The sequence below is a fragment of the Phaenicophaeus curvirostris genome, chromosome 21 (genome assembly GCF_032191515.1).
Source record: "Phaenicophaeus curvirostris isolate KB17595 chromosome 21, BPBGC_Pcur_1.0, whole genome shotgun sequence".
Taxonomy (NCBI): domain Eukaryota; kingdom Metazoa; phylum Chordata; class Aves; order Cuculiformes; family Cuculidae; genus Phaenicophaeus; species Phaenicophaeus curvirostris.
Genome location: NC_091412.1, coordinates 8,266,622 through 8,294,264, shown reverse-complemented (window position 1 = coordinate 8,294,264; position 27,643 = coordinate 8,266,622). Strand labels below are relative to the sequence as shown.

General features: G+C 41.5%; 2 protein-coding genes and 1 long non-coding RNA gene across 5 annotated transcripts in view; 2 read left to right on the top strand and 1 right to left on the bottom strand.

Annotated features, from left to right (window-relative positions):
* The window catches only part of VMP1 (vacuole membrane protein 1), a 66,674-nt gene extending 58,214 nt beyond the window's left edge, over positions 1-8,460 (top strand). For all 3 annotated transcript variants that reach the window (XM_069873783.1, XM_069873782.1, XM_069873785.1), the window contains 2 exons: positions 6,271-6,373; positions 7,648-8,460. In XM_069873783.1, coding sequence (XP_069729884.1) covers positions 6,271-6,373; positions 7,648-7,794 — 250 coding nt within the window. In that variant the 3' untranslated portion in view covers positions 7,795-8,460. The remainder of the gene's footprint in view (positions 1-6,270; positions 6,374-7,647) is intronic.
* An 8,440-nt stretch (positions 8,461-16,900) lies between these two features.
* Positions 16,901-26,624, bottom strand: TUBD1 (tubulin delta 1). Its single transcript, XM_069873791.1, is given in 11 exon segments — positions 16,901-17,458; positions 18,251-18,322; positions 18,325-18,342; positions 18,345-18,370; positions 21,054-21,237; positions 21,763-21,903; positions 22,597-22,761; positions 23,566-23,797; positions 24,317-24,533; positions 24,686-24,833; positions 25,420-26,624. Coding segments are annotated over 11 exon segments (1,578 nt in total). The 5' UTR covers positions 25,592-26,624; the 3' UTR covers positions 16,901-17,255.
* On the top strand, positions 19,195-22,741 carry LOC138729509 (uncharacterized). The gene is made up of 3 exons (XR_011338902.1): positions 19,195-19,290; positions 21,699-21,740; positions 22,612-22,741. It is a non-coding gene; the product is annotated as an uncharacterized lncRNA (long non-coding RNA).
* Positions 26,625-27,643: the final 1,019 nt, after the last annotated feature.

The window sequence follows — 27,643 nt, the reverse complement described above, 5'->3', positions numbered from 1 at the left end:
CACAGAATGTCCCAAGGAAAAAGAAATGTTTTGCAGGCAGCTTGGTTAACGTGGGTATCGGAGCGTAGCTCCAGGTAAAGAAGACGTCAGATGTGTAGCAGTTTTAGCCTAGTAATTTTCAAATCAGGTAGTTTCTTTCATCTCATAAAGCAAGTGAATCTGCCAAGCAGCCTTTTAACCCCAAAATGTTTGAGTTGATCCTGACCATAAAGCAGATTTATTTTCTGCAGTCGCAGAGCACTGAAGGCAGATCCCAGCTGAGCTTCCCCGACTGCTCGAAGCTGAAGGAGCCCAGGTTTGCTGCAGCATCAGGGGCCAGGAGGGAGCCCGAGGGCCCCTGAGTCACTGCCCCGGGTCCTGCTGGTGGGGAAAGGGATGGTTTAAATACTGTGAGAATCTTTATCAGCACAGGAAATGACAGCTCATTAAAATACTAACCGTTAAGCCTGTTTAGATCACTGTCTGGAAAGAAATTAACCATTGAAGGTTCAGATAACTTGCAGGAAGAAAGGTGCTCTCTTTAGACAGTGAACACAGTAGGAAAATTAATCAGCTTTGCTAATTATCCAGTGGCATAAAAATATTTCCACTGGAATCTAGTTTTTATTGTTTTATAAAATGTCTCGCTTGATACCGTGATGGAGCAAAACTTGCAGGGAGGGATGACTAAAATAACCAACTGGTGCCTCTCACCCAACGCCTGATTGCTTTGAGCTTCAGGATGGATTTTTCTTGTGTTCTTACAGGGGACGTAGAAATATGAGTCTAATATCGAGAAACTGTGTGGGAGGGATGAGTGTTAGATGTGATGATTTATTGATGTTTTGCATAATTATTGGGAAGGTGAAAGCCTTCGCTTAGGCTCTCTGGCCTGGTCCCAGTTAAATAAATACATTTCTAAATAGAGTTGGAGGTCCCAGCACACTCCCTCCTTCCTTTGTCACATTCTTTGGTGCCACTTAACTCCCTTTTTTGTAGAAAGAGATAATCTCTGGCCTTGGGCCATGCCTGCTGCAGGGGTACAGCCTGCCTGCAGCCTTTGTGCTGACAAAACACACAAGGATATTTCCCTCAGAGTTTGGTTTTTCTGTTGTTTCAAAACTTCTTTCGCTGTCGTCTTCGTTTTGTATCGGCTCCCTGGCATTTCCTAAAAGGATGTTTTCCTACACAGGCCTGGCCCAGAGAGCTGAATCAGAGCAAAACGTGTCTGCAGGGTTTGTCCCCAGACCCCGAGAGGGCTCCGGACAAGGACAAAGCGTGCGTGCCAGAGACAAAAATCAATCCCCGTGTTAGCAGTTTCCAAACGAACAGCTGTGGATGTTAGAGAGATCATCCAGAAAGTGGGGTTGTGACTCAAGATTGCGTCACCTTTCCAAGCGGCGTTTCAGCCTGGGAGCCCCGTGGCTCGTTTGCACCGTCCGTTCCATTATTTGGGTTCCCATTCCATTATTAGGGTTCCCATTCCATTATTAGGGTTCTCGTTTCCCTTCCCCATTATTTCCATGATAAAATGGGCTTCCACCTTTGGCACGGGTGGACGAGGTGCTTAGGGACGTGGTTTAGTGTTTGATAGGAATGGTTGGAATCGATGATCCAGTGGGTCCTTTCCAACCTAGTGATTCTATGATTCTATGATTATCAAAACCTGCAGTGCTTAGTGTTTCTTCATCACTGCAGCTGGGGCACTTATTCCAGTTGTTCCTGTGAGCTGCTGGATACGATATGTGATTCAGCTCTGAATGCCACTGAAATTCTTATTCACATTTTTCATTTCCATCAAAAGAAATGAAGAACTGCTTAATCAGCTGCTTAATCGCTTGCTGCTAGAGGCCTCTTAAGGATGAGGAACTTCCATCAGCAATAAAACCCCCACTGTATTAATGTTCCTAAAACGTGGGGCTGCAGTGGCAGCCTCAGTGTTTCTTGACGTTTCTTGCTGATTCTAATATTTCTCTTCTGGTAAAGTCGGCGAAAATGCAAGTGTACAGAGGTCTGGGTGAGATGGGAGCTTTACATCCCGTGTCGTGGACTGATAGATTGTTTTGTAAATGTTACTACAGTGATACTGGAGTTGAAGCATTTGGTCAGCACAGCTTGTGCTCACACTGAGAGCATCGGTTGTGACACTTCCATAACTCAGTAACCTACCCTCTTAAAGATCTCCCGAGATGAAAAATATGCCTTTTAAAAGCACCGAGTTTCCATGGTTTTAAAGCAGTATTTTTAATATCAGCAAAAATGCAGTTGACTGGAGGACTGAAAAACTGAAAATCCCCCCCTAACCTGGTTTGGTGCTTCAGCCGGGTGCATTTAGGAAACTCCTACCTGTGCTTCCAAAGATTCTATTTAAAAGATAAATTTCCCAAAAATCTTCCCCATCGCTTCGTGACTAGTGACGAGGCTCAGATACTGACAGTCAGGCTTTGAAATGCAAATTAATAAATTGGACAGCGTGTTTTAATAAACACAGTTTTGCTGCAGCTGGAGCAGAAGTTGTAGGAGTTGAGCTGGCAGGATCTGTACCTCATTGGTGTCAGTTTTAAACTCACCCTAGAGCAACTTTGCTTAATCTCGGTAGTTTAGTGCTTCAAATAGATGGGAAGTTTTATGTGTTGCAAAAAAAAAAAAAAGTTATTTCTCGTTCTTAAAAAAAAAATCAAAGATGCATCTGTTTAATAACAAATACCAGGTCATTCTTATTCTTCTGAAAACAGGCTTATGTATTGTTTTTGTTCAGTGCAGCAAAATTCTTAATAGGTGTTTTTATTGCAGTATTAGAGTGCAAGTAATGTGTCTTACTAAATTGTTATGATTCTAATGAATTTAGGCTGTACCAAAGGTTAGTGTAATTTTTTTTGAAGTCTGTTTTCAGTTTCCATTTTGTGAAACATTCAGTGTTAGCAGAGAATCAGGATAAATTAAAACAAAATCTGGTGTTTAACGTTAACTGTTTCTAAAATTTGTTGTGAATCAAAATTTCTTTAAAAAAAAAAAAAAGGCATTTTTTCCAACTCTTGCAGTAAAACTCCAGCTCCTCTCTTTGTTTTTCACATAAGTTTTGTTGGAAGGACAGAACCTCATGGCCAGCACCTCTTCCCAGCAGTGCAGCCTTGTTGCTGATTTACTGCAAAATTCATTAATAATAACGATAGCACCTAGTGAAACTATTTGTTGATTATTTTGACAGACAACTTCTAGTGAATGACCTGCAGGTTTTTTTAAATTGAAGTCCTTAAGCAGCTCCCCAAGACTCGTGTTTTAAGCCTTTAAGAAGGGACAGCAGGTTGTGTGTTTGGGGGGTTTTGTGTGGGTTGTTTTGGCAGATAGAGACTACAAAGCCTGGATGAGCTGAGTTCTGTTGTGCACTAAGGTCCTTTTATTTTCTTATCCTTTCGTGGTCTTTATTTGAAAGACAATAGGCTTCATTCTCAAAGGAAACTGCAAGGAGTTGGGTTTAGATTATTCTACAAACGGGGTTATCTTCCAGCATCTTCCCTTCTTAAGTCGGATGTGGTTTGCATCTCCTGAAACTGCAGCAGGCTTTGAAGGTGCATCTTAAAGTTATTTCTAAGTAGCGCAGAATTATGATGCAAATCGGTGCCTTTTTTCATGAGTACCTGCCTCTGGTTTGAGTGTAATCCTCAAAAATTTATACTGAAGACTTCCTCCTCCTCCTTTGATAGGAAAAGGATCAGGGAGTTGAACCTCACTGGGTTTGGGAGGTTAGCACTGACTTCTCTGTGATTCAATAAAATGAAAACTGATTTTTAAGATTTCTAGATGTAGAATGATGTCGGTGCTTTGGGTATCAGGTGATGTGCTGTTAGCTGGTTGATGAAACAGTTGAATATTGTCGGAAGAGTTACTGGTAGTAACCGACGCTGTCCCACTGAAATGGGATTTCCAGAATTTTGTTTCTAGTACTGCGGAGTCATCATTTTCTAGGTGTCACTGCTTCATTTTGCTCCTCGTTTAAATTTATGCACCTTTTTTTAGTGTTAAAGTCTCTGTGAATGTGTAAAACATCACAGACTTTTACAAACCAAGGTCTGAATCTTACAGTTCTTCAAAACACCTTTAATAAAATGGATGTTGTGCACTTAGTCCTCAGTCGTGCTCACAAAAGAAATGAAAAGTTGAATACTTTTAACTAAAATAATTTTGAAATATGGTGTTGATGCACCAGGATCTCTTCAAGCCACCTGAACATGGTTTTCATGTCCTCCTTCTGTTCTTTAATGCCAACTGGGGACTGACTTAGTTCAGTTTTCAGAAAAACACTGAGGCATTTGAACAACCATTCTGTTAATCATACATTTCTCACGATTTAAATATTTCTCATTTCATAATCATGCAGAAGTTTAAAAAGTAAACTATTACCTTTCAGTAGCTTTTCCGGGCTTCTAGGTATCATTTGGAAAAGAAAAGAAACTTCAAAACCTAACTCCCGTTTAAAACTGTGACTCGTGTACCCATCGGCGAGTCAGTAGGAGGACTTTGACCACGAGGAGAGTCGGCTTCGACCGGGACGGGTCTGAGAAACTGGAAATCCTTTGTAAAAGTCGATGTTCTCTTGTGTAATAGATGCGTTTTAGTCTCTGCTCTTTTGTTTGCTGAAATTTTACCAGTCTGGGCACAGAATTTACTCACCCGTTCGTATCATCGTGCTGGTGAATCATGAAGGAAGCAATCGTTTTCTTGTAAATACGTTCAGAGAAATTATTCACCCCTGGCTACCGAAGGACATAGAGTTAGTAGGGGAGAGCGAGCTACTTTGTTTCTTCAGCCTGTGCCTTTTCATAAATTCTGGAAATTACAAAGCTGTTAATTTTTAATTGAGCTTTAGCCTGGAAAAGGGAATATTGTGTCAAAACAGGAGACTGAGGAAAATTATCTTATTAATTGGTCTATCCATCATTCGGAGAGGAGCGATCACAGGACGGTTGGGTTGGAAGGGACCTCTGAGGATCGTTTGGTCCAAGCCCCTGGTAAAGCAGGGTCGGTTTGGAAAGGGTCTGTGGGTACCTCGCTCTGAAGTGGGTTTTACTAAGTCCTCCCTGAAGCTGAAGTGTCAAGAATCAAAAGCTGAAGCATTGAAATTTAGGGGACTTGTTGTAATGTAGAGAACCATGTTAATTTCTTTAAAATTTTAAGAAGCAAATTAAACTCTGTGTTCTCTTTGAAATTAACCCCGTGTTTGTCAGCGATGGGCGCTGGCATTAGGGGTGTTGGTGCGTGTATGTGGAACAAACCTTGGGAGCCTTGGGATTGCGCGGGTGTTCCCAGCACCCTGGCTGAGCCAGCAGGGTTTCTGGGGCTAATTCCTTCTGCAGAATATTTTAAGGGGTTCTTAAGTGCTGTGACAGTTAGGAAAGCTCCTGGCCCTCCTGCTAAAGAGTTACTTAGGTTGGTTTTGATTAAAACCTGCCCAGCTTGTGGTATTTGCAGAGCGGAGGTTGGAGGCTGCTGGGAGCCTGCCCAGCGCTGACACCTGGGAGAGGGTTCTGGGTTCCGAACCGTAGCTTTGTAACGTTTAGCGTAGGAACAAGGTGTTTAGTAACGTATTGTAGCTTTTGTGCAAGTCATCTGCCATAAACCATGGCATGATTCAGCCCCGGGTTCATAGTTCCTTCTTTGTTCCTTTGTTAATCACTGACCTGGGGGAGGCGCCTGCAGAATTTGCTCATGCATTCTTGTTGGGTAAAGATGACGCACAGATTGTCCTAATAAGGACTTAGTTTGAGAAAGGGGCCGTCTTCTTGGAGGAGATAGGGGCAAGTCATAGGGCGAGCAGTTTCTTTTTTAACTGAGGGATGACACAAGCACAAGTCATTTCCTTATTAATCGGTTCAAACCAGTTCTTACAGGAACTGCTGGTGATAAATGTGGGACTTCTGAGAAGTCATTCATTTGATTCTCAGCCCCGCACCAGCGAACAGCCCCAGCTGGCTCCTCCGGCTCCAAGGAAATGCTCTGCTCCCAGCTCCGCTCTCTGCTACCAGCAGGCTTGTCACTGCTTTGCTCTCAAACATTTTTTCTTTTTAAGCACTTTTGGAAGACGTGGGGCGATAGGTCCCTTTCAGAAGGATGAGAGAGAAAGATGAAATACACTTTATTTTGTGATTATCTGTTTCCTGGTGTCCTTCTGAGCTGTGGCTCAGTCTGAACTTTGTTCTGTTTGGGTCAAAGTGGTAAGTTTAAAAAAAAAAATGTCTTTTTTTTTTTTTTCTCCCCTGTTTTATTTTGTTCTCTGGGATGAATTTGCATCAGTGCTATTCCAAGTATAGGTCCTTCTCTTCAGAAGCCATTTCAAGAATATTTGGAAGCTCAGAGGATAAAACTTCACCACAGACCTGACAGTGGCGTGCCACAGGTAAGACCCTCTCCGCCTGCCTCCCGGTTCAGTTCCCTCGCTCCTCTGCCTTTGACTCTCCAGGTTTACCAGGGTAACTCTGGATTCTGTTTTTCAAAGATTTGGCCCAGGGAATAGATAAAAATCTCATTTTAAAAGCAACCTAGGAATTAAAAATAATGCTGTAATTGTGTGCAGCGGACTTAAACCTCTTGGAGAATAAGGAAAACGATAAAGCAAGACCTGGGGCGGTCCAGCCTCTGTACTAGCTGTTTGGGAAGAGAAATTTAAGCAGAAAAACATTGCATTTACATGTGAAAGGGTAACAAACTGTGCAGCATGATTTCCTTGGAAGGCAGCAGGGTCTGTAGTTTAAGGCCAGCAACAGAAACACAATTCCCAAGGCTTTAGCGCTGGAAAAGAAAAGAGAAATGTGGTGTTTGGAGTGGATACACGGAGCCGGAGTGCCCTTCCCTACCCAGTAGTTTTAAAAAACATACCCTGACTTTTCAGTGGAGACAGCGACTCTGACATAGAATTCCTTGGGATGCTCAGGCAGTTTTAGATAAAAGCCATTAATCTCTCTCACATTTCACATTTAATAATCGTAGCTCTTCTAAATGTTTATTTGGCCATTTCTTAACCCAATAAGAGACAAAACCAGGGAGGATCAGGCTGGAATAACTAACTGCAGATTCCTTTTCTGCACATTGAAGCAATTTTTGTGCAGTGTGTTGCTGCCCTCCTTTGACGAAACCCTACAAGTTGCCAGTAGGCATGGAAAACGCTGGAAGTGGGACTGCCGAGATCATCACATTAACTTCCAGTGACACCAGGGGAATCGGATGCAATCGGAGGATAACACAGTATATGCCATTTAGGAAAAAAACATTGTTAACCGATGACCTTATTGTTTTCTTTGCAAGGAACGTGACAGGGAATGACAGTCGGGGATGCTAATTCTGAACTCTATGAATTGTTAGCAAGGACGAAACAATGCTAGGAATAATAAATCACTTGACTAGCACGCTGGTGATGATCAAGGATTCATCATCTGCCCTGCGGTGCATTTGGCAAGCCCTGCTGCATTGTCTTTCAAAGGACTAAAGTCAGCTTTACAGAGGGACCTGCAGGAATCCTGTCAGCTCACACTTGGTTCCTGTTTTTAATTTGATAAATTGCATAATAAAAAAAATGGTCGGGCTTTTCCCTTTCACCCAGAAAGTGGGGAATTCTCCGTTGTGCCGTCCACTAATCTTTGTTTTTCTCCTTCTCTTTTGTCTTTGTCTCTTCAGGGGGAAAACTGGCTATCCTGGCTGTTTGAAAAATTGGTGATTGTCATGGTTTTGTATTTTATCTTATCTATCATCAACTCCATGGCCCAGAGCTATGCCAAACGACTGCGACAGAAGACAACTTACTCTGAAGAAAAAAACAAATAAGCTTGGAAAAAAACCCCTCCGGATGGGTTTTAACAGACACGAAAAATACACATCTTTCCATATGTTTAAAAATCAGCATTATTCAAAATGGGGGAAAACTTTTTAACATCAATTTTCAACTATAACAAGTTTTTCTTTAATTTTGAAAGTAATTTGGACATTAGAGCAGACGTTTCATTGACAAACTTATAAAGGTTAAGGTAAGGTATGAATGCTTTACCAGTATGAGTTGTATTATATAGGATGGACAATGTCATGTTAAAAGGTGTTTTAACACAAATGTTGTCCATCCAAATTACTTCCAAAACTGATAATTTAATATTCTCAATTTCCTGATTTAACTTCAGGCTGACCTAATGGTAACTTTTTATTTCGAAGGATGGCTTTTTGCTTTTTCCATAACTTTCAAGACCATCAAAATGTATATAAATGAATAAGATTGGATACAAACTGTTGCATGTCCCTCCTAGTAAGGCTCTTCCATCTGAATTCTCCGGTGTCCCATTGCATTGCACGTGCTCTCAGTTGGAAAAGCCACCCTCTTAAACTTCATGATGTTAGCAGAGATGATTGATGTCAGAACGCTGAAGCTGATATTTTTTATTCTGTATATTTAGGATGAAGTTAAGATAAAACTTTATAAAGTCATCTTTGATCATTCCAGAATTCCTTGTGTTGGTCTTTTTAAGCTGTTTCTTTTCCTCTCCACTTTTGTACGCTCAGTTGCTTTAGTTTCTCTATTAAGGCTTAATCCCACGAATCGCATGCTTTACTCATCCTTCCTCCACAAACGGTGCTGAAGCCCTTTGTTCTTTTTTTTTTTTTCTTTTTTTACATAAGAACTTCTTACTAAGCAGGAGGAAGTGGAAAGCTCTCACTTGCTTGAAATACATCTCACTGGTTAAAATAGTCAAGTTAAAGCACTAGCGATCGTAGCGATCAGAACCTTTTCTCAGATGTTTGCCACTGATCCCAGCACTGTGGGCAATGAAGGAAAGGAGAGGGGGGAAGAGTAAAGATTCCAACTGGAAGCAGATATTATGTCAAACGCAGCAATGACGAAGAGAACCTGAAAGACCCTTAAACTTGGGCTTTAAAAAATCCAATATTTTCAAAACGCTGAAAATGTGCTCCAGTTTGAAGGTACCGATAACCAATACTAAAATCAGTAAGTAGGTATCTGTTCCCCTGCTACTTGTACCTATTACTACTCTAATAACTTTTTAACTATTGGTTTTTATTTTTATCCTAGGGGTAAGTAACAAGAATTACTTTGATTTTCAATTAGTGTTCTCAAAAGGTTAGACGCTGCTGCGTAGGTGGATTTTCCCCCTGCGGTCGGGCAGGGCGGCTCTCGAGCAAGGTGTGAGAATCTATTTTGTTCAATCCTGCCTGAATGTCCTCTTGTGTTGCCAACCGTTGTGACATCTCCATGGCTTTACCATCCTGTCGGATAGCTTATCAGACTGATGTTGACTGTTGGATCTCATGGCAACAACAGTCGGTAGGCTGTCTGACATTTTGGTATCTCTCATCTGACCGTTCGCTCATCCATCCCCAGCTGTTCTCATTGAACATCAGTAGCATGTATGAGGTGTTCAGTTTAGATGGAAACGAGCCCCGAAGTCGTGCAGTGCAGCAGCCTGTGTAAGAAACGCCTTCTAAAGTTTCATCTCAGTCCTGTGTGAGGTTTGTAGTCTTTCTCTTGTATGCTTCATAGAGAACTTTAAACAATGTTATTGAATCAATGAATGAATGAATGAATGGGGAGGCTTTTAACATGGACAGCAGCTGCTGACTAGATTAAATTTAAATATCTATAAGTCTGAGTGCTGCGAGGTAGTCTGGCAGAGTTAAAAGCATAAAGGCCATTCATTTGCCCTTCTTGGTTTTTAAAGGATGGACTGTGTTTCTTAAATTTTGGCCCCAGCAGCGTTTTCATTTTTTGGCCTAAATAGTCTTTGAAAATAATGTGGCAAAGAACTTGTTCTGATACCACCCACATTCAAAAAACATGGTAGCTCTATTTGACACTTCACTTTTTTTTCAGTCTACTTAAACTTTAATTTTGCCCTTTGTAAGTGCTAATGTCTGTGGTTTGTAGCCGTTTGTTTCATCTTCCTTAGGGATGTTTGAATGAGTGAATGAGCTGGTTGCTGCTTTCCCCACATCCCTTAAATCTGCAATTCACCTTAGGGACACTGGTATTTACTTCCTACAGCTCTGGTAGTGGCTTAAAGCCTGTCGTGTGAGTAAATGTCATCTATGCCGTGTCAAGGTGCCTCTACGCTGTCAGACCGAAACGAGGAGGCTGTGTAAGCATAATTAAAAAGAAAAAAACCCCTCTTCCTAGCACTTGAGCCAATAAACTGCACCATTTGAAATGCTTTAGCAGTCTCCTCATGATTACACCTCCTTGCCTACTGAAAAACCCCTAGATAAATTGAAAGCTTTCTCCCACTTTTATTTCAATATGTGTTCACATACATTTAGTGTGAAATATCTCTCTCTGCAACTTCTGTTTGTATGTGTCTGGTCCAATAAGCTCTGCTGTTGTTTTGAAGCTTTCGAACATGATTTAAAGGTGGTATTGGTCATTCCACTTGCTTCTTCTTGTTTGGCCACTGGGTAAGACTTGTTAGAAGGTAAAATATAATAGAAATGAAAGTTATGCAAACCTAGTGAGACTTGCAAATGGATAGCTTTGTGTTTGCTTAAATAAACAAACAAATAACTGCTTGCTGGTATTTATTTCAGCTGAACGTTTCTGTATTGAGCTTGGTTGTTACGCTGTGCAAATTGTTGTCCCCGATGTTCTACAATGAGTAGGAGTGTAGAAGATACATCTGCAACTGCATTTTGGGGCTCCCAAGAAGGACCTAAAGCCTTTAGCATTTAATCTGAAAGCATGTAGTTTGTTCCCTGTATCCAAAGTTTCCTTTTGTTGTACCTATTTTCAGTTACACATGGGATGCAGCCAGTCACCCAGTGTAAAGTGTAAGAGAAAAGTCCAAAGTGAGCTCTGTTGCAAAAGAAATAATCTTAGCATGGATCACTGTATTTTTAGCCCATTCTTGCAGTTTAGACACTGAATAAAGTATCACCTTTTTTTTCTTGGAATTACTGAAAATCACATGGAAGTAAGAGCCCTCATAATAGCAACTAATGTTTGGTTAAACATCAAAGATGACTTTGAGGTGACAGAGGTGGTTTTAGTCTGGTCATCCGTGGAACACGGCTAAATCTGCTTTCACAAGAGCACTGTAAATAGGAAGCAAAGCAGCCTAACAGGCAGAGAAACACCTCTGAGCTGAGGCTGGGTAGGACTGTAGTGGATCCTCCTGCTTCTCCCCTGGCTGCCAGCCCTGTGAACTGTGGAGGCTGAGAGAGATGCGAGCGCGCCGCCCTGCCCCTCCCTGGCAGTCACCGCGTACCCCACCAGGGCACCAGTTGTGTTGCTGTAAGCGAAGGTCAAACTGGTCTGTGCTGGGCCAAGCCAAGAGAGCAGCACAGGCCACGTCGGGTCCAATCATCCACTTTCACACTTCCTTCGGCTCCATCAAAGCCAACAGGAAAGCGCCTGCTCCCCGTCTCTGCTGGCAGTTTCTTGCCCCCATGCCAGTGTCACGCTGACTTTCTTGTTAAAGCAGCTCCCTCTGCAATCGCCCAGCTGCCTGCTCATGCTAAAAGACACTTGTCATTAATACCTGAAGATGGCTTAATGCTGTTCCAGAAAGTCCTTCCCTGCTGTGCTTCTGAGTTTCATTATTTAATTTGTTAGAATCAGCCTCCCTCCCACTGCAGGCGGTGCTAATTGCAAGCACAAATACTGTGGATGTTTCCCTGATTATCAATCACAAATATAAATATTAGTGAACAAAATTGATTGCAGGTGTAAAAATAAGTGGTGGTTGGGTGTGTGCCTTGGAGGTAAAAGTAATTCAGTTCTCTTTGAAGCACATGGTTCAAAAATACTTTGTAATCAGCAGTTAAAAGAGCGAGTGTAATTATAGATAAGGTAATTGAAAATGCTCTTCTGAGACTTAAGATTCTAGTGGGTTTTTTTCTGTAAATTCGTGGGGTTTTATCTTGCGGAGGGGTGGAAGAAGAAAACAACAGTAAGTACTGTCCCCAGCCTTCTCTAGATTGCAGCAATGAGCGTGGAAGTGGGAGAGCAACAGCCAGGGAGGGATTCCGGCTGGGCTGTTGCCCCTGGCCAGAACAGGCTGGTCCAGGCTGAGTGATTGCTGGAACCTCTTCAGCAGAGTGAAGCAATCGCCTTCCCTGTGAAACACCCTGCTAACAGGGTCAGAACTAGATCGAGGGTAAATATTTGCATTTGCTCTTACAAATCATTTTTAAAAAGATTATACTAAAAAAACTCTCTGAGCCTGCTCTGACTTTCCTAATTCAAGTGTCTAATTGAGGGCGTGAAACGCGTGCATTTCTTTCTTCATCTGTTTCCTTCGCTCATTGATGGCTTTCATAAAAGGCAGCAAGACTCTGGTTTGGTAGTGGTGGGAGCAGAAGAGGCTGTAACAGCCCTGGTCGGTTGTCAAAAGAGTGAAAGGACCTCACTCACGTGCAGAAACTCTCACTGAATGGTCATCAAATGGTATTTTGGTCAAAAAAGCTCATTGTAACTGTGCTGATTTTAAAGCGAGGAGGCTGTTGAGCTGTCGAGTCATCCAGCCCCTTCGCTGCTGGTGATGCTGAGTTGTGGTAAAACGAAGGTGCAAATGTGAGCCTGTTAACTGGGCCAAGCTTTGTTTCACTTTGCCTGTAACACTGCCCTTTATCATGCTAGAGGGTTTTTTTAATTATTCTTCATTAATTATGATTCACTCATGGCATGACTCAAAGAGTATTGACTACATTAGCATGAAATCAAAGGTTATCTTTCTTTATACCTCGTTTGATGAGCTGTTCAGATACAGTTAACCAAATGTGCTGCATCTTCTGTGTTTCAAGGGAGTTACTCCCCGCTTAATTGTTCTTCTGGTTTCCCAAGAAGTTTAAATGAGTTGCCCAGGCAGCTGGTAATAAGGAAACTAGCTGCTATTTCCTGATGAAAGGCAAGAGATAGGACTTGTCAGCTCAGTGTATTGTTCCCTGCTCCAATAACTGCCCTGCACACCACACCCTTCTCTGATTGCCTTGAAAACTGCTTTTCTGCCTTGCAAAAAGTGTGAAAGTTGAGGTCTTTTCTCGGTCCTGCTTGCAGGGTCCTTCGAGGGAAGGGCTGTGTGTTTAGTCCATGTAATTTAAGGCATAAACCACTGGGTTTGGGGTTTTTTTTAATGCTGCTGTGACAGAGCAGACCACAGAGGTCTGATTCTGCCTTCCCCTCAGAGCTGGCTGGGACTGTTTCCTTGTGGCTGTGGTTGTGTGCCATTTAGCTGCTTTTTGCTGCATTGCACTTACCTCAAAGGTATCTCAGATCTAGGCAAATTCTATAAACTACCCTGAAGTTTCTTTCCATCTTTCAGGCTCTTTCCGCCTGTGGAAAAGGCTTGAAAAAAAGCAGGTCTGTGTGCTCAGCATTTCTTTTCTATCTCTGGAAGGAACCTGCAGAAACGGAAAATACACATTTAGATTTACAGCATGGTACGAATCTACCTGTGTTCACAAAATCCCTCTGGCCTATTTAGAAACTGCTTTTCTCGGTGCCTTACATTGGCTGCAGCTGTCTTCTCCAGAGCTTTAATATTTAGAATACTTTCATGAAAATGGATTTCATTTCTCAGATTCCTTGATTTTTAAGTTTCGCCTCAGTTCAGCTTGTGATATACAGTCACGTGTATCCGTGTGTGTTGCATAAGGAGACTCTAGGTGGGGAGTAACAAGGGAGAGAAACATTTTTAATATGCCCAAAGCCAGTATTTAGTTAAGCTCAAAGTAATAGATGCCAAAAAAAGAGTCAAAGCTGTACTTCTACTAGATCTGTGCTAATGCAGTTGGTGATTTTAATTCTGTTGCCTCCCTTGGCTTCTATAAATACCTGTCTTAAACCCTCCTGCCTGTACACAACCACCGTGTGGCAAAACACACTGCAGCATCTGTGCAGGAACTAAAACCGTTACGGCTGCCCAGGAGGAGCCTGGTGGTTTTACGTGACCTGTGGAAATCGCCTGTGCCATCCTTAGGCGATGGATTTCAGCTGTGACAGAGGAAGGGGGATTCCACTGAAGCGAATAAGCAAAGTGTTCAAGTGTTGTTTAACAGACCTGATCCCAAGAGTCCTGGATTTAGGTTTATCAGTTGCCAAATTTATGTTTTTAACTCTTTTATCAGTTGTGTTTGATTTCTTCACTGAAATTTGTTCCAGGAAGGAGAAATTGCTTGTTTACAATGTCAAATAACTCGATAAATACAACTGCTGACTGGATGACTCAGAATCAGGTAGTAACTAGCGGGGTGGGGAGGAAATTTCCCAGTGTTTTCTTTGCAAGTGGCGGAAATGCACGACAGCCAGCAGCGAGCAGACTTACATGGAAATACATATTCCTGCACTCAGTATTGTTCTGAGCCATCTGGAGAGCAGTAGCTCTGAACTTCTGCCCAGCTCTCACAATACTTACCGAGGATATTATACGGCTACAGCTGCCCTTGCCAGCCAAGTACAGAGTCAGGATTTTATTACACCTTCAGCATGTGGGATAAGGCTGCTTTCCATTTGGCTCCTCCGGTGGTGCTCTGCTTACATGCTCCTGTAAATGATCTATTACATATTGGAGACTGCCGGGCAAAAGTTCAAATTAAATCATGCCATCTGACCACAATTACACCATTCTCGGGCAACTCAAGTGTATTTTTGTGAGCCTTTAAATAAATGTTACGCTGTACGTGTAACCAAATATGTACAATAATCATTTTCGCAGAACACACCCATTTAAATGGAAATATACCATATAAGATGGTATTTATTTCTCATCACGTGTAACTAGTGAAACAAAAGCTCATGGTTCACTGATGCTCAAGCAATGTTTACTCTGTCTTTTTTTGTGTTTACCAGTGGCTTATTTTAGTTTCTGTACTTACTGCTCTTTTAAAATAGCAGTCTTGGCCTAGAAAGAGTCCTCATTTTACTATCTTATGGTGGTATAACATTCCGTACTTTTAAAATTTTGCTTTTAAGATGCGCAGAAAAGGTTCCTGCACCCTGGCTCACACAGGTGAGTACAGAGGCCTGGGCTGCCTTTTTATACCACCAGAGTCTTAGAAGTTATTTTGCAAGCTATTACCAACCACGGGGTTAAGGTTTAGACTCCTGCCACAGTCTTTATTGTGGAACGTATTTATAACTCTAAAAATTGCCTTTAAATATCCTGTTTCCTAATGAGCAGAAGCAGCTTCTCTAGTCCCTCTCATCTCAGGCCAGCTCCACCTTTTCCAGTGTGCTCCCTATGGCTGGCCATGGCATTTGTTTGAACCACCACCCTATGTGCAGCTGTTTGAGCTTCTGGGAAAGGGTTAAGCAGGTCCTGCTGATTCACTGAGGTAGGTGACTCATTACCCCACCCGGATAGAGGGGAAGTGGCTGTCTAGAGGGAGAGGATTCATACAATGTGAAATCAGAAGGGACCATTGTGAACTTTGGTTTGACTGAAAGAGCCGGAAAGGCTCTACAGTTAAAATTCAGGATTATCAGCTCCACATCCAGGCGAGTTAAAAGCTGTTTGAGTGTCCAAGCTGTGCTTCTGGAGCGTGGGCAGAGGTGGGATAGGAAGTCAGAGGCAGGAGGCTGGAGGAGGAAGCCAACACTGGAATTTGCTGCCTTGGTAAAGCTGTGTCTGGGCTGCCCTTGAAAGCAGTTCAGGAAAGGCAGCAGCTCAGTTCCTTTTGGAAGTTTTTTTGTCCCATATCAGATCCATGAATCAAATTCCTGGTGACTCTTCTGTAGCTTTTAAAGTGGTGTTCAGCAAAACACAGACTTCTTTAAAGCACACTTTGACATCTGAGACAATTTCCTTTCGGATGTTTGGTCTCCCATTTCATAATATTTATCTATAGTAAATTTACTAACAGATGCAGTAGGAAATTAATTACTCATTCAATATCCTCTTGTACCTTCATGTTTCCCAGTAGTGTATGAGCTGGTAATTTGAACATAGCTTCTTTCTTATTGATAAAATCCTTGTTGTTGTGGAAACCACAGTTTTTTGCCCTTGAGCTGTTTCGGTTTGGTAAATCTGTGCAGGTAATCCTCATTTGCATCTATAAGGACATTAGTGCCTTGTCACTTGCTGAACAGTTATGATGTTTAAATTGTTTAAAGCATTTGTAATGGGTTTCTGGGGTGTCTTTTGTGGCCCTGTACAAGTTATCCTATTCATTAAATAGATCTGTTATATTTAGAGTCCTTGAACCAACTTCCAAGTGAGCTGCACCTGTACATTACAAAAAACAATAGTGAGATTTGATGCATTGTTCCCTGGTTTATGGACATCCTGTGGGTAGTTTGACTCAAATGGTCAAGGCCATTGATTCTGTTGTCCCTGCCTTAGTGAGAAACAGATCAAAAGTCAGCACAAGTCTATCTCATTAATTTTAATTTCTAATGAAATGAAGCCCCTTGTCCATACTCAGATTATTTAGATAATTAATTTTCTCAGTAAAATAGAAAACCTCTACTCCACCTTCTAATATGATTGTAGATGATGAAAATTTGATACTAGCTATTCACTTCCCGTCACTTTGACCCTCTCCTCTCCACATCCTGGGGAAAACCACAGAGGAATCCAGCCATAGATCAAAATATGAAGACTAAGTTTGGGAAAGGGTGTGAGAATTTCAGAACTGAGGTCACCAGTGAACAGCACTAACAGGAAGAAAAACTTTGTTTTCTGGTGGAAGTAGGAGTGTTTTCCCTGAATCCTAACCGAGAACAAGTTCTTACAGAAATATTCTTGTTAAATGTAATGAACCTGTTGGCCTAGCTCTGTCTTTGAGCTGTAGAATCTTTCATCTATGTCTGCATATGTTATAACTAGAGATTAAATAAGGGAATACTTATTTTTCCCTTGGGGGGATATACATTATTGCTGCATGCTGCATTTCCCAGCATGGACCACATTCTGCCATGAAGCTTAAACAAAAAAACCCCAAAATTCCTGCTCCATTAGCGAAAAGTCACAGAAGCCACAAATAACAAATGTACTTACAAAGAATGGATAGGTGAATCTATGCCATTTGCAGGTGCAATAAGCGCCTGCTCTATTTGCTTCATGATCGGAATTATAAATACATAGAGATAACATAAGGTTATTTCTGCAATAAAGTTACTCATTGATGTAGCAATAAAATAACCCATTGCTCGCTTCCTTGTTTCTGAAAGGACTTATCTCTCCTTAGCTTTTTAAAAATCTTTTACTTGTCCTGTGGAACAGTGAGGAAGAGTATGCATTCCTGGGACTTGGTAAATTTTTCAGACATGAAGTTACCTGTTCTCAGTTCTGATACTAGAAGAACTTCTCATTCTGAGAGCTGTTGGAAATGCTAGGAAAAGCGATTTCTACGCTGCTGAACATCCTGTGCCTTTTGAGGGAGGGAGGAGGGAGAACCTCACCATACTGTCTCCTTTCCTGACCCTTTGTTCCTTGTGGACTTGAATTGCCCATGCTGTTTATCTTAACTTCTTGCGCAATCTTTCTTCCAGTTTCTTCTGTGAAAACACCCAAGTTGAGGACAATGGTTGAAACAGACAAAATCGTAGCACCAGAAAAGCCCTTTTGATCAAAACAGTCCCCCAGCTCTGAGCTGCCAGGAAGTAATTAGTGAAACAAATACGAAATACTACAAACATTGTCAATAAAAAAAGTTATATTCAGTTTTGAGCTTGCAAACAACTCAAATTTTATAGGGCTTGAAGTATGGCTTGGTAGCTGAACTAGGACTATTCTACTTCTCCTTTTGAGAGGGAGTTCCTAAAACAGGAATTAGAACAGCTGAGTGAGAACAGAAAGCAAACCAGACCAAGTTGTTTGATTCTGTACTGTGTTCTGCAAGAATATTGTCAAAATGTTTTGTCATGAATGTCAAGTGTCTTTTCACATGAGAAGTTATTGGGTATATTTACCCTGTCTGCCTTCTCCTCCTTGCCTTCCCTCGTGTTCCTTCCCCCGCCCCCAAATAAGTCTCATTTCCCTGTGTATTTAATGATTTAGCTATTGAATTGGAGCACCAATATAGCTTTTTGTTTACACAAGTATTTTTTTTTGCACGAACTAGGACTGGATTGGACTTACTTTGTGCTGATGGTTGTCCTACTACTAACAGGCAGTTGAAACCTTTTTTATTCTCCTTCTGAGAGGCCCAAGAGATTAGCACTGCTTGTCTGTAAGCTACCGTGAAATTTATGAGAATCCATTGAGGCTTGCGTTGACACCACCACGCCAGTGATCAGCTGTTACCATGGGGGCATTTGAGCAATTGAGAACTTAGCCTCAGTACTTACTTATTTTCTTCAGATTCAATCGTACGGTTATTTGAATCTTGTTGAGAAGTTTATTTGCTGTTCCAGGTTCGTGTGCCAGAGCTGGTGCTCCAGGGGGATTTTAGTGCCTCTGTACCTGGCCTGAACAAAAGTGAAGAGGTAAATGAAACCAGGAAAGGAAATAAAGAGACAAGTAATATAGTGTCTGCTGTGTTCTAACTGAAGCCTAGCAGAAGGTCACTTCTCCATCTAGCACTGCATTAATTCATTAAGAATTTAAAATCTAAATTGGAATCCCTAGCAGGGTAAGAAATCTATATGAGCATCGTTAGCCATATTACAGATATCTTCACTGCATTTAGCGTGATACTACTATGTGCTTATTTTTTAGGTAAAAGCTCAGAGGCCTGGCATGAAACCGCACTAAAATCTAAAAGGAAACTATGGTAGTTGCCCACTTGTCAAGGGAAAAGTCCTTGAGACCGATATTTTAATTTTTAATTTTGGTGTGCCTATTTAATAGAACAGGATCGTTTCTGTGGGAGAACAGCGTGACGTGGGGGAGGAATGTCAAGAGTTCCCAAAGTTCTCCCTACCATGAAGTGAAAAGCTAACAGGCAGAAGGCTCGGTGTTACGACATAATCCTTGAGCCCCCTGCACTGTTTTATTTTATAAGCATCCAGTCTGTACTCCCACAGGCTATTGCAAACTCTTCCTCCCATGAGGCTGCTGTAGTGGAGCGTTTGTAGGCTGCAGCTTCACAGGGGCACCACCTTGTGGTCGTGGTAAAATTTGTGGGGAAAAGAGCCCATTTCTTAAATAGACTTTGGAAATTACACAATCATATTTACTATATTGTATTTACAGGCTCTTACATGTAAAAATCTATCAGCAATTCTTCTCCCAAATATGCTTAAATAAATAAAAGAACCCCCTAATTTTAAAAACTACCTTCTTCTCACAGGAAGAACAAGAGCTGTAGTTTTGCTTTAATCTATGGTTCACCCATAACAAATAACCAGTATTTCTGGGGTGCTATAGGGATGGGTTTTTCCAAGCGGTAGGTAACATTACTTGAAAACAAACTACAATGAAATGGCCAGAAAAGCACAAAATTAACTATAATCTCTAATATTACTTGAGGATGACAGAAACATGAAGAAATCCTTCATACCTCTTTTTAAAAAGATGATTTAAAACTTCCACTAGGACACTATTGTATCTTGAATGATACCCAAATGGAGTTTGGATTACTAATTCTGATACTGTGCATTTTTATCAATATTGAAGCATTAAGGTGAAGTGTTATCATGAAAATTTGAAATTGGAGCATCAGGAATGCCTTATACTCTGGTCAAGTACACATTTAATTTTTACCACACATTAGTTCACGATAGTTTAGGTGCTGGGAATTTAGCATGGAGAGAAATCCTTTTGTATAGACGTTCTTTATGAAAAATACCCCAGTGCCAAAAATTATGTTCAAAGACTTAACTACAGTACATAGAGAATGTATTGAAAAATAGCTATTTATTAGATATATTATTAATAATACTCATATGAGTATGTTCAGTTCTTACTACTCTAACACACACATACATTGATTACAAGACTGAACAAACAGCTACAGTCCAGCAATTTATATACTTGAGGAAGCTGATGAAGGTTTTCCAGGGCTAGGTTCTTTCAGGAAAGCTCCATTTGAGACCACTTGAAAAAAAAATTCAAAGATTGGTGTAACTGGAGATAACTTGTTCCAGAGCTGTGAAGCTGTCCAGGAAATCCTCTTCTTCGATTCCGAATTTAGTGTATTGGTGAATATAGGCTCTGTATGTTGAAGTCATAGTAGGAAAATGGGTAAGACATTTAGAAATCAGTGAAGAATCTGACACATGAAATCAGGTTGCATGCTTTTTGTAAAAACTTGAAGATTGGTTTCCACCCATAACTATGCTGGTTAGTTTCTACTGTGCTTTCTTGAACTCATTTTGTATTTCATACTTATTGATAAGACATGACTGGCTTCTAATAGGTTTTACAACTTTGTGTATTAATAAGGAAACAAAATCAGAGCTAACAAAATTGGGCTAAGTGGCAAATGGAAGAAGCGATTATTAAATGAGGAAAAGTAATTTATAGATTTGAAAGTGTGCAGGGTAGCTTGCTGCTCATCACTGGTGGTTTTGTAACAGGCAGTAAAACTAGAAGCACAGCTCCTGGCAGCAGTTTTCCTCCTCTTGGCTTTTATAATCTCAGAATCCCTGTGCTAGAAAGTTGTGTTTAGCAGACATCTGCTGTGATGTGCAGTAACCCTGGCTTCATGATGATCAAAGAGGCAGTTTTTTTCTAGATTTCTTAGTTCTAATGAAAAATCAAACTAATAGCATGGGAGCCTTGGTAAACACACAAATGTCCCAACTGCTTCTGAACTGAGCCAGGAACCTTTTTACCCCAGACTGTGCAGTGTGTCTGTACAGAATTTAGAAATTATATGATCAGTAAGAGTCTCTGTGTGTTATTTTTAGAATGGTCATGTTGGAATGCGCTAAATTTGAGGAGCTTTAGTACTGAGAAAACAGTCAAACTGACAGCACTATAATACATGGTCTCACTTACCCACAGAACATAAGCACTGTTCTGTGTTCTTCAGCCTGCCAACATGTTTCAAGCACAAAAATGTTTCCACTCAAGTGTGGGAGCAGACTTGATGCTAATTCACTATTACTTTACTTTGCTGAAAGAGTGAGTTGTATTTACAATGATTTTGCTACCACTGAAGATATTGCCAGTTAATGAATTATCAGCATAATTATTTCCACTTACTTGGAAGCAAACATATTCCAAGCTTTTCCTACAACATTGTCAAGTGGTTTCAGCAGGAACTGGCTATTGCTGACCAAAGAAGTAGACTTCTCGTACTTGTTAAATGCTCTCGGTGTTTTCCATGCATTAAAGGCATCCTGAGGGTTTAGCCAGCATGTATATAATGAGGGATCTTGGAAACTTCCTGTAGCAGAAATAAGACAGTTGTTTTGACAAATGTAAAGCTACAAGCTCCTACATCTTGATCTCTGTAGTCCTGTAGTCCTAAGCAATGCCTGACAGATCAGTTCAGGCCTTGAAAAAAGTCTGCAGGGGGTCAGCCTGTTGAAAGCAGAACTGGTTTAAACAAATTCATTAGATTACCTGGAAGCAAACTCTTATATCGGCACTTCATCTGCAAGATATACTCATCATTCCAGAAGCAGCTAAATATATTTTCAGACAATATACCCAAGAATTCTATCATATATATGGACTTCAGTGTCTTTCTCCTTCCCTGAAGTGCTCCAGGAAGCAGGAGTCTCGGCTGTAAACACAACAGCCATAGGCAATTAGACAACATGGCCCTGGATGTTAAAAGGGTTACAGAGGGAATACTGACCTTCATAGTCAAACAGTGTTCTTTGTTTTTTTCCCTTTTATCAGGTTGCAAAGAAAACAGTCAGGTGTGAAACCAGAATCACTGAGGTGCTGTGTTTTATCTTCTTACCTAAGTCTACGCTGTGCACGTCTTTTCCTCGCAGGATGACCAGGTTGGCAATGGAAGTATTAAAATGCAGTGGCTTGTTTGTGGAATGACTGGAGGGGACAGAGGAGCCTAGATGTGGTGGTCGTACTTGCCAATCAATACCTGTAAGATTTTTGGCAAAATGATATCTAAGAAAATTAATGCTTCACGAAATATGGCGTCAGAGTCAGATACAGCTGAATAGTCAGATGGTAACCAACACTGCCTCAAGCTGAGATGACATTAGGGTTTGGAGTTTCTGCAGCAATTACACAATCCTTACAGGAAAAAACAGTGCTAGTTCAACAGTATTTGCCTGGTAGTCACTAGTCTTACCAGAGAAAATGGATAGTTTTTTCTATACTTAGCCAGCCCATTCTTTGCATAACTGGAAGCTATACTTAACTCCCCACGTGAATTATATGGGAGTGCTAAGCACAATTTTTATTAGTAGAAGGTGTAAAATGAAAAATCATAACAGAACTATCCAAGGAATGTTCCAAATGAATCATGTAAAATAATTGTGCAGCCAAAAATTGTTGGTTTTGCCTATTTTCATGAATTATAATTAACAGAGATGTCTGGGAGCAAAAACAGGAGCAAGATGAGAGCTGCTGTGGCAGCTGAGTGAATAGTTCAGGAGCAGCTGGCTACGTAGAGGCAAATTCCTGCTGTCTGAGGGCAGCAGCTCATTTCTGAACTGATGAGAGATAGTCAGTTAGTCAGTGAGCTCCACAAACCGAAAAGCTTTACATCATCTGTAAAAATATATGCTTAAAGAGTGATGGAAACTGAAGACGAGTGAATGCTTTTTACCTTCCTCCATTTTAGCATTTGCAATGAGCATCTGCCTTAAATGTTTGATGAGTCCAGGCCAACTGAATGTGCTATAAGCGAGGGAGTTTTCAGGCATCTGTGGTATGTTACGAAGACCCAACATCTTGAATTCAGGATGTGGAACTAACGTCTCCATTAAATCTCCTGAAAAAAGAAATCAACAGCTGCTCAAGTTTGACAAAAATATTGCATAGGCTAGCTAAAACAGGAGAAGAGGGTGAGGAATTTTACAGAGATCTAGCAATTTAAGGTAAGAAACAAAGCAGGATATATAAAGTTTTAATTTGACAAATATATGGACACACATCAGACAAAATGATGCAAACTTGCTATGTACTGCTGAGTTTTATATGGGCACGTTAGTAGCTCTGATTTTACAGTTTGGACTTGTCTCACTTTATAGTCTGGCTTAGCATCTCAAAGACCCTTTACACTGCTAAAGAGATTGGTAGACAGATGTGAAAGTTTAATTTTACAAGAAAAACTCTTGGCAATGTGGGTAACTTTCTCTCCAGTCTCTTAAAGATGCATCAGCGTGTTGCTACCAAGTTGTCTGCTAGACTGTCTTCTGTCTGAGCTAAACACAAAACTTTCATTTTGTTTCAGTTTACATGAACTTCTAACGCAAAATGTAAAACTCTGTCCGAAATTACTGTCCTGGACAAATTTCCTCTGCAAGGTAAAGGGTGCCTGTAGTCACTTGAAAAATGAGAAACAGGGCTTTTTGGTAAAGAATGAAGCCAGAAGCTGGGAGATCTATTTTTGACTGTATTATAAAATTGGGATTGAACTGATTTAGTCTTTTGCTTCATTTTTCCTAGCCTAAAATTTGGGATGTATCCAAATACTTGACTGAGTGAGGAGACTGAAGAACTTAAATTCACAAAATGAAATGATTACAAAAAGACGTGCAAGGACACATTAGGCAGCTACATTATAGTTAGGTACCTAATGGGTTTCTGCTGTAGTGTAAGCTACATTCTGCTGTGTAAGTGGGCTGGAAAACACTCCCCAGCTGATGTGCAATGACTTGATTTACATCCCTAAAGGAGATCTGTTTAATATTCATGCGCTGAGCACAGATCTTGTGGATGACATCATTCTCATGAACAAGAAGGGCATCTGATGACTGGTACAGATGTGAGAGAGTCAAAACAGAGTTGTAGTTTTGAACAATGACCTGGAAACAAACAAACAAATGAAAATCAAACAAATTTATATCTTTCTAGTTTCTAGCCCCCTGGCTACTGTCATTTCCTCAGTTATGATTTAGGAAGTGATTCATTTTCTTTGCCAATGTGTGGAATGAGTTCAGGAGCAGAGCTTTTTCATGGAAGGAGACCTGTGAAAAATCACTCTTTTCGGTTCGTACAAACACTCTAGAGTAAAATCTGTCTAGGAATGGATTATGATGCTGAGATAATATCCTAACAGGAGAATTCTAGTTAGCTAGCAGAGCTTCCCATGGAACTGCATTACACTTTAGTACTTATGTAATCAAGAATATGTTTTCTGGTGAAACGACCTGTACCCAATATTAGGCAAACAATTAATTAGTTCTCTTACTTTCTGTCCCCTTGAACTTCTAAGAACTAAAATGTCTCTCTTTCCTAGTTTATTTCAGTTTCAGATACTTTATGTTTAAAAGTAAACAGCGAATATAAACTTGCAGAATACCTCTGGCAAGTACATTATTCACCTCACCAGTGCCATAGGGCCAGATAATATGGTTTAGTATAAATGAGCTTGGAAAATCATCTCTTAAACACTGGGTCACAAATGCTCCCAAGCCAGATCCTGTACCACCAGCCATGCTCATTATTGTGAAAAATCCACCGAGTCGATCACATTTCTCTGCCTCTTTTTGCACCAGATTCATTATTACTTCTTTGTGTCTAGGCCCGTGAACAGAGTAACTGTTGAATAAAAAACAAAACAGCAAGACATGGCAGGTTATATCAAAATAAAAGCAGTAGGGTGAAGCTAATTCACACAGGATACTTTTCTTAATATTATTTACGTAACCTAGCTTTAAGTCACCCATTCTGTCTGAAATAATTGTTCATACCCGTTTGCCCAGTTGTTCCCAGACCCTTGCTTCTGACAGAAGTGTGACCGATCATTGTATTTCCAGGAGCCAGACTTGGCAGCCGTGGATAACGTTTGGCTGATTACTTTAGGTTCCATGTCAACCAGCACAGCTCGGGCAACAGGTACTGGATAGGAAGAAAAACAAAACGAAGAATAATATGCCAATATTAGAATTTGTTCATGTAAGATGGACAGGGTTGCACCACAGTCCAGCTTGTATTTCTCCCACACAGATAAACCAAACTATTAACTGAGTGGGACAGCACAGGCAGATACAGAAAGGAGGACTTGGCAATGTCCTGGATTTCTGGAAAGCCATCTACTGTTCTAAAGACAAATCTGAACTCTAGACCATAGGTCTTTCAGGAAAGAAACCAGAGCATGCTTGATAAAACCAAATTCAGACACTCTGGGCCCTCCTCCATTATATATATATAATCTATCTACAGTAGAAACCACAGATGATTGGGAGCAAAGGTTATTTATGTCCATGAGCTCAGTTTCCCACTGTGTTACTGGCAGATTAGGTCTGTGACCTCAGACACTTTGCTGGACTAATTTTGCCTCCATGCTTGTGAAGGCAGAGGGTTGTGACAGTTCCTCAAGGCTGAAGGTAAAACTCATTCTTCAGCTGGAGGTAAAAGACTCTATTATTTCTGTACTAGGCTGTAAACAGACCCTTTGTGGGAAACAAACACTTGAATGCTGTACCTTCAGATTCCTCCTCACTGAAAAAACGATCTTTGCAAGCATCGTGGTAGGATTCATTCTCCTTCTTAGAACACAACCCATGTGTGCCACAGACATCACCGCAGATAGTATTAAACACCTCACGACCAATCTGGTTACCACACTGACCGAGCTGGACTGTGACTATTGACATTCTTATCCACTCCTTATTTAAGCCTAAAAAAGAGAATTATGGCTTCAGTAACTACGGCAAGTAAAGGGGGGGAAAAAAATTGTGACAAGTAGATTTCTGATACTTTTTGCTATTTTTTGAGAACTTCTAGTGAGAAGGAAAAGGCTAAGCTACAACCACTGGCTGTTTCTGGGGGAAAACAGGCTGTCAGCACTTTGTCCTGCATGTCAGAAGAATGCAGCTAGCACTTAACAGAAACCCAGTCTCTTTACTGTCGCTATGCATTTGAATGGGGCTGAAACCACACAGCAAGCAGTCTCTCTTTTCTTACTTTTGCTTAATAACACAGGATAGAAACAAATAACTTCAACAAGGTTAAAGGATTATTCTGTAAAAACATAACAGACATAATAAGATCAAGTACCATATGCCTTGAGCAATTTAAAGCCCATTCAAAAATCTAGCTGATTTCCAGTCCTGTACTGTAATGGGCCTGATGCCAAAATCTGCTGAGGTGACAAAAGGATTCCCTAGAGCGTTCCCCTTGCTTCCACCACAGACAGCAAAGTTTTTGATTCAGTACCAGTATGTTTTGACCTTTTTTTCCCCACTCAGCCTTTTGCAGCAGCTCTGTTTTCTCACTTTTCTATTGTTCTTTCACAGAAACAAGGTCAGTTTTTTTAATCTCACTTCGTTATTCTGGGCTGCTATTTCCCACTATCATCCCAGCTGTGCCCGAGCACTCCTGCAGCAGCATTCCTTGGATAACTGCCAGTGCCCTGTAACTCCATCCTGCTACATTTTGCAGGCAGGTATGTGCTGGTTTTGATCCCTCTGCTTGATTTTAGCCCGGGTGTCCGCCTGCATCTCACAACCTCAGGTGTATTACAGCAAGGCCAAGTTGTTCCTCACCACAGGAAGTAAATAAACCTGTAAATTACTGTAAGGAAAGGCTGATGTCCAACCCACGCGCGTGGTACCAACCCTCCTAAGCCCACCATCTGCCACGGGGAGACCCCTTGGGCTCTGCCACATTGACAAGAGCCTGTGGGGCTGCCATGGTCACAGTGTTACTGATACCAAAAATACCAGCAAATAAACACTCTTAAGACTAATTCTGGAGATTTAGAAAGCAAGCACCCTTTATGAGGCCTGGTCAACATGAGGAGCGATCTCCATCAGTCATGTGTGAGACAAGAGCTGGGACATAAGAGATTCCTGCATACATGCATATGTATAAATTCTCCCAGAAATGTTATGCATATTCTATTACTTCCAAGTACTAATTTAACTATGAATGTCACAATAGTCAAATCTCTTGCTAATCTGGAGCTTTGCAGCCAGCTCTGCCTGACTGTGCATTTGAGGCAGGGAGAGGCTGCAGAGGGGGCTGCAGGAGGGGGATCTGCTCAGCTCGGGTCACACTGAGCACAAGCCCTCACCATCTCTGAAGCGGGAACAGTGTCTGGAAACGCCGCTGGGAGAAAACGTGAGGTCAGAGGGACAGTCTGACTGACTATAAAAAAAAATAATTTACAATTACTTAGATGAACGTTCACTCTGCCACAGCATACATCAAAATATTCCACTTTTTGTATAAGTAACCACTCCTTGCCCCAATCAGGCTGCACACGGTTGACGCAGATCGCTCCCTTGCGTTATCCAGGCCCGATAAAGGCTCCTCGCGTCCCAACGAGCCTTAAAGAGTTTTTTTGCTGCCGTTTTCGCTATCGGTATCACTGTCCCCCAACCCCGCTCGGCCACCTCCCTCCTCTCAGACCCTTCTGCCCTCTGGGCCCTCCAGGGGGCCCGGCCCCCCTCAGAGCTGACTCGCAGGCCGCGCCGCGCCTCACAGCGGCGGGGAGGACGCGCACCGCGCATGCTCAGTGCCGGAAGTAGCGCGGCGTGCGCACCGCGCATGCTCAGTGCCGGAAGTAGCGCGGGGTGCGCACCGCGCATGCTCAGTCTCAGCCCCGCGGGCTCCTCCTCCTCCGCCCGCAATGCCAGGAGAGGGGCGGGGCGCACGCGCACTGCGCATGCTCAGTGCCAGGAGTAGCGCGGGGTGCGCACCGC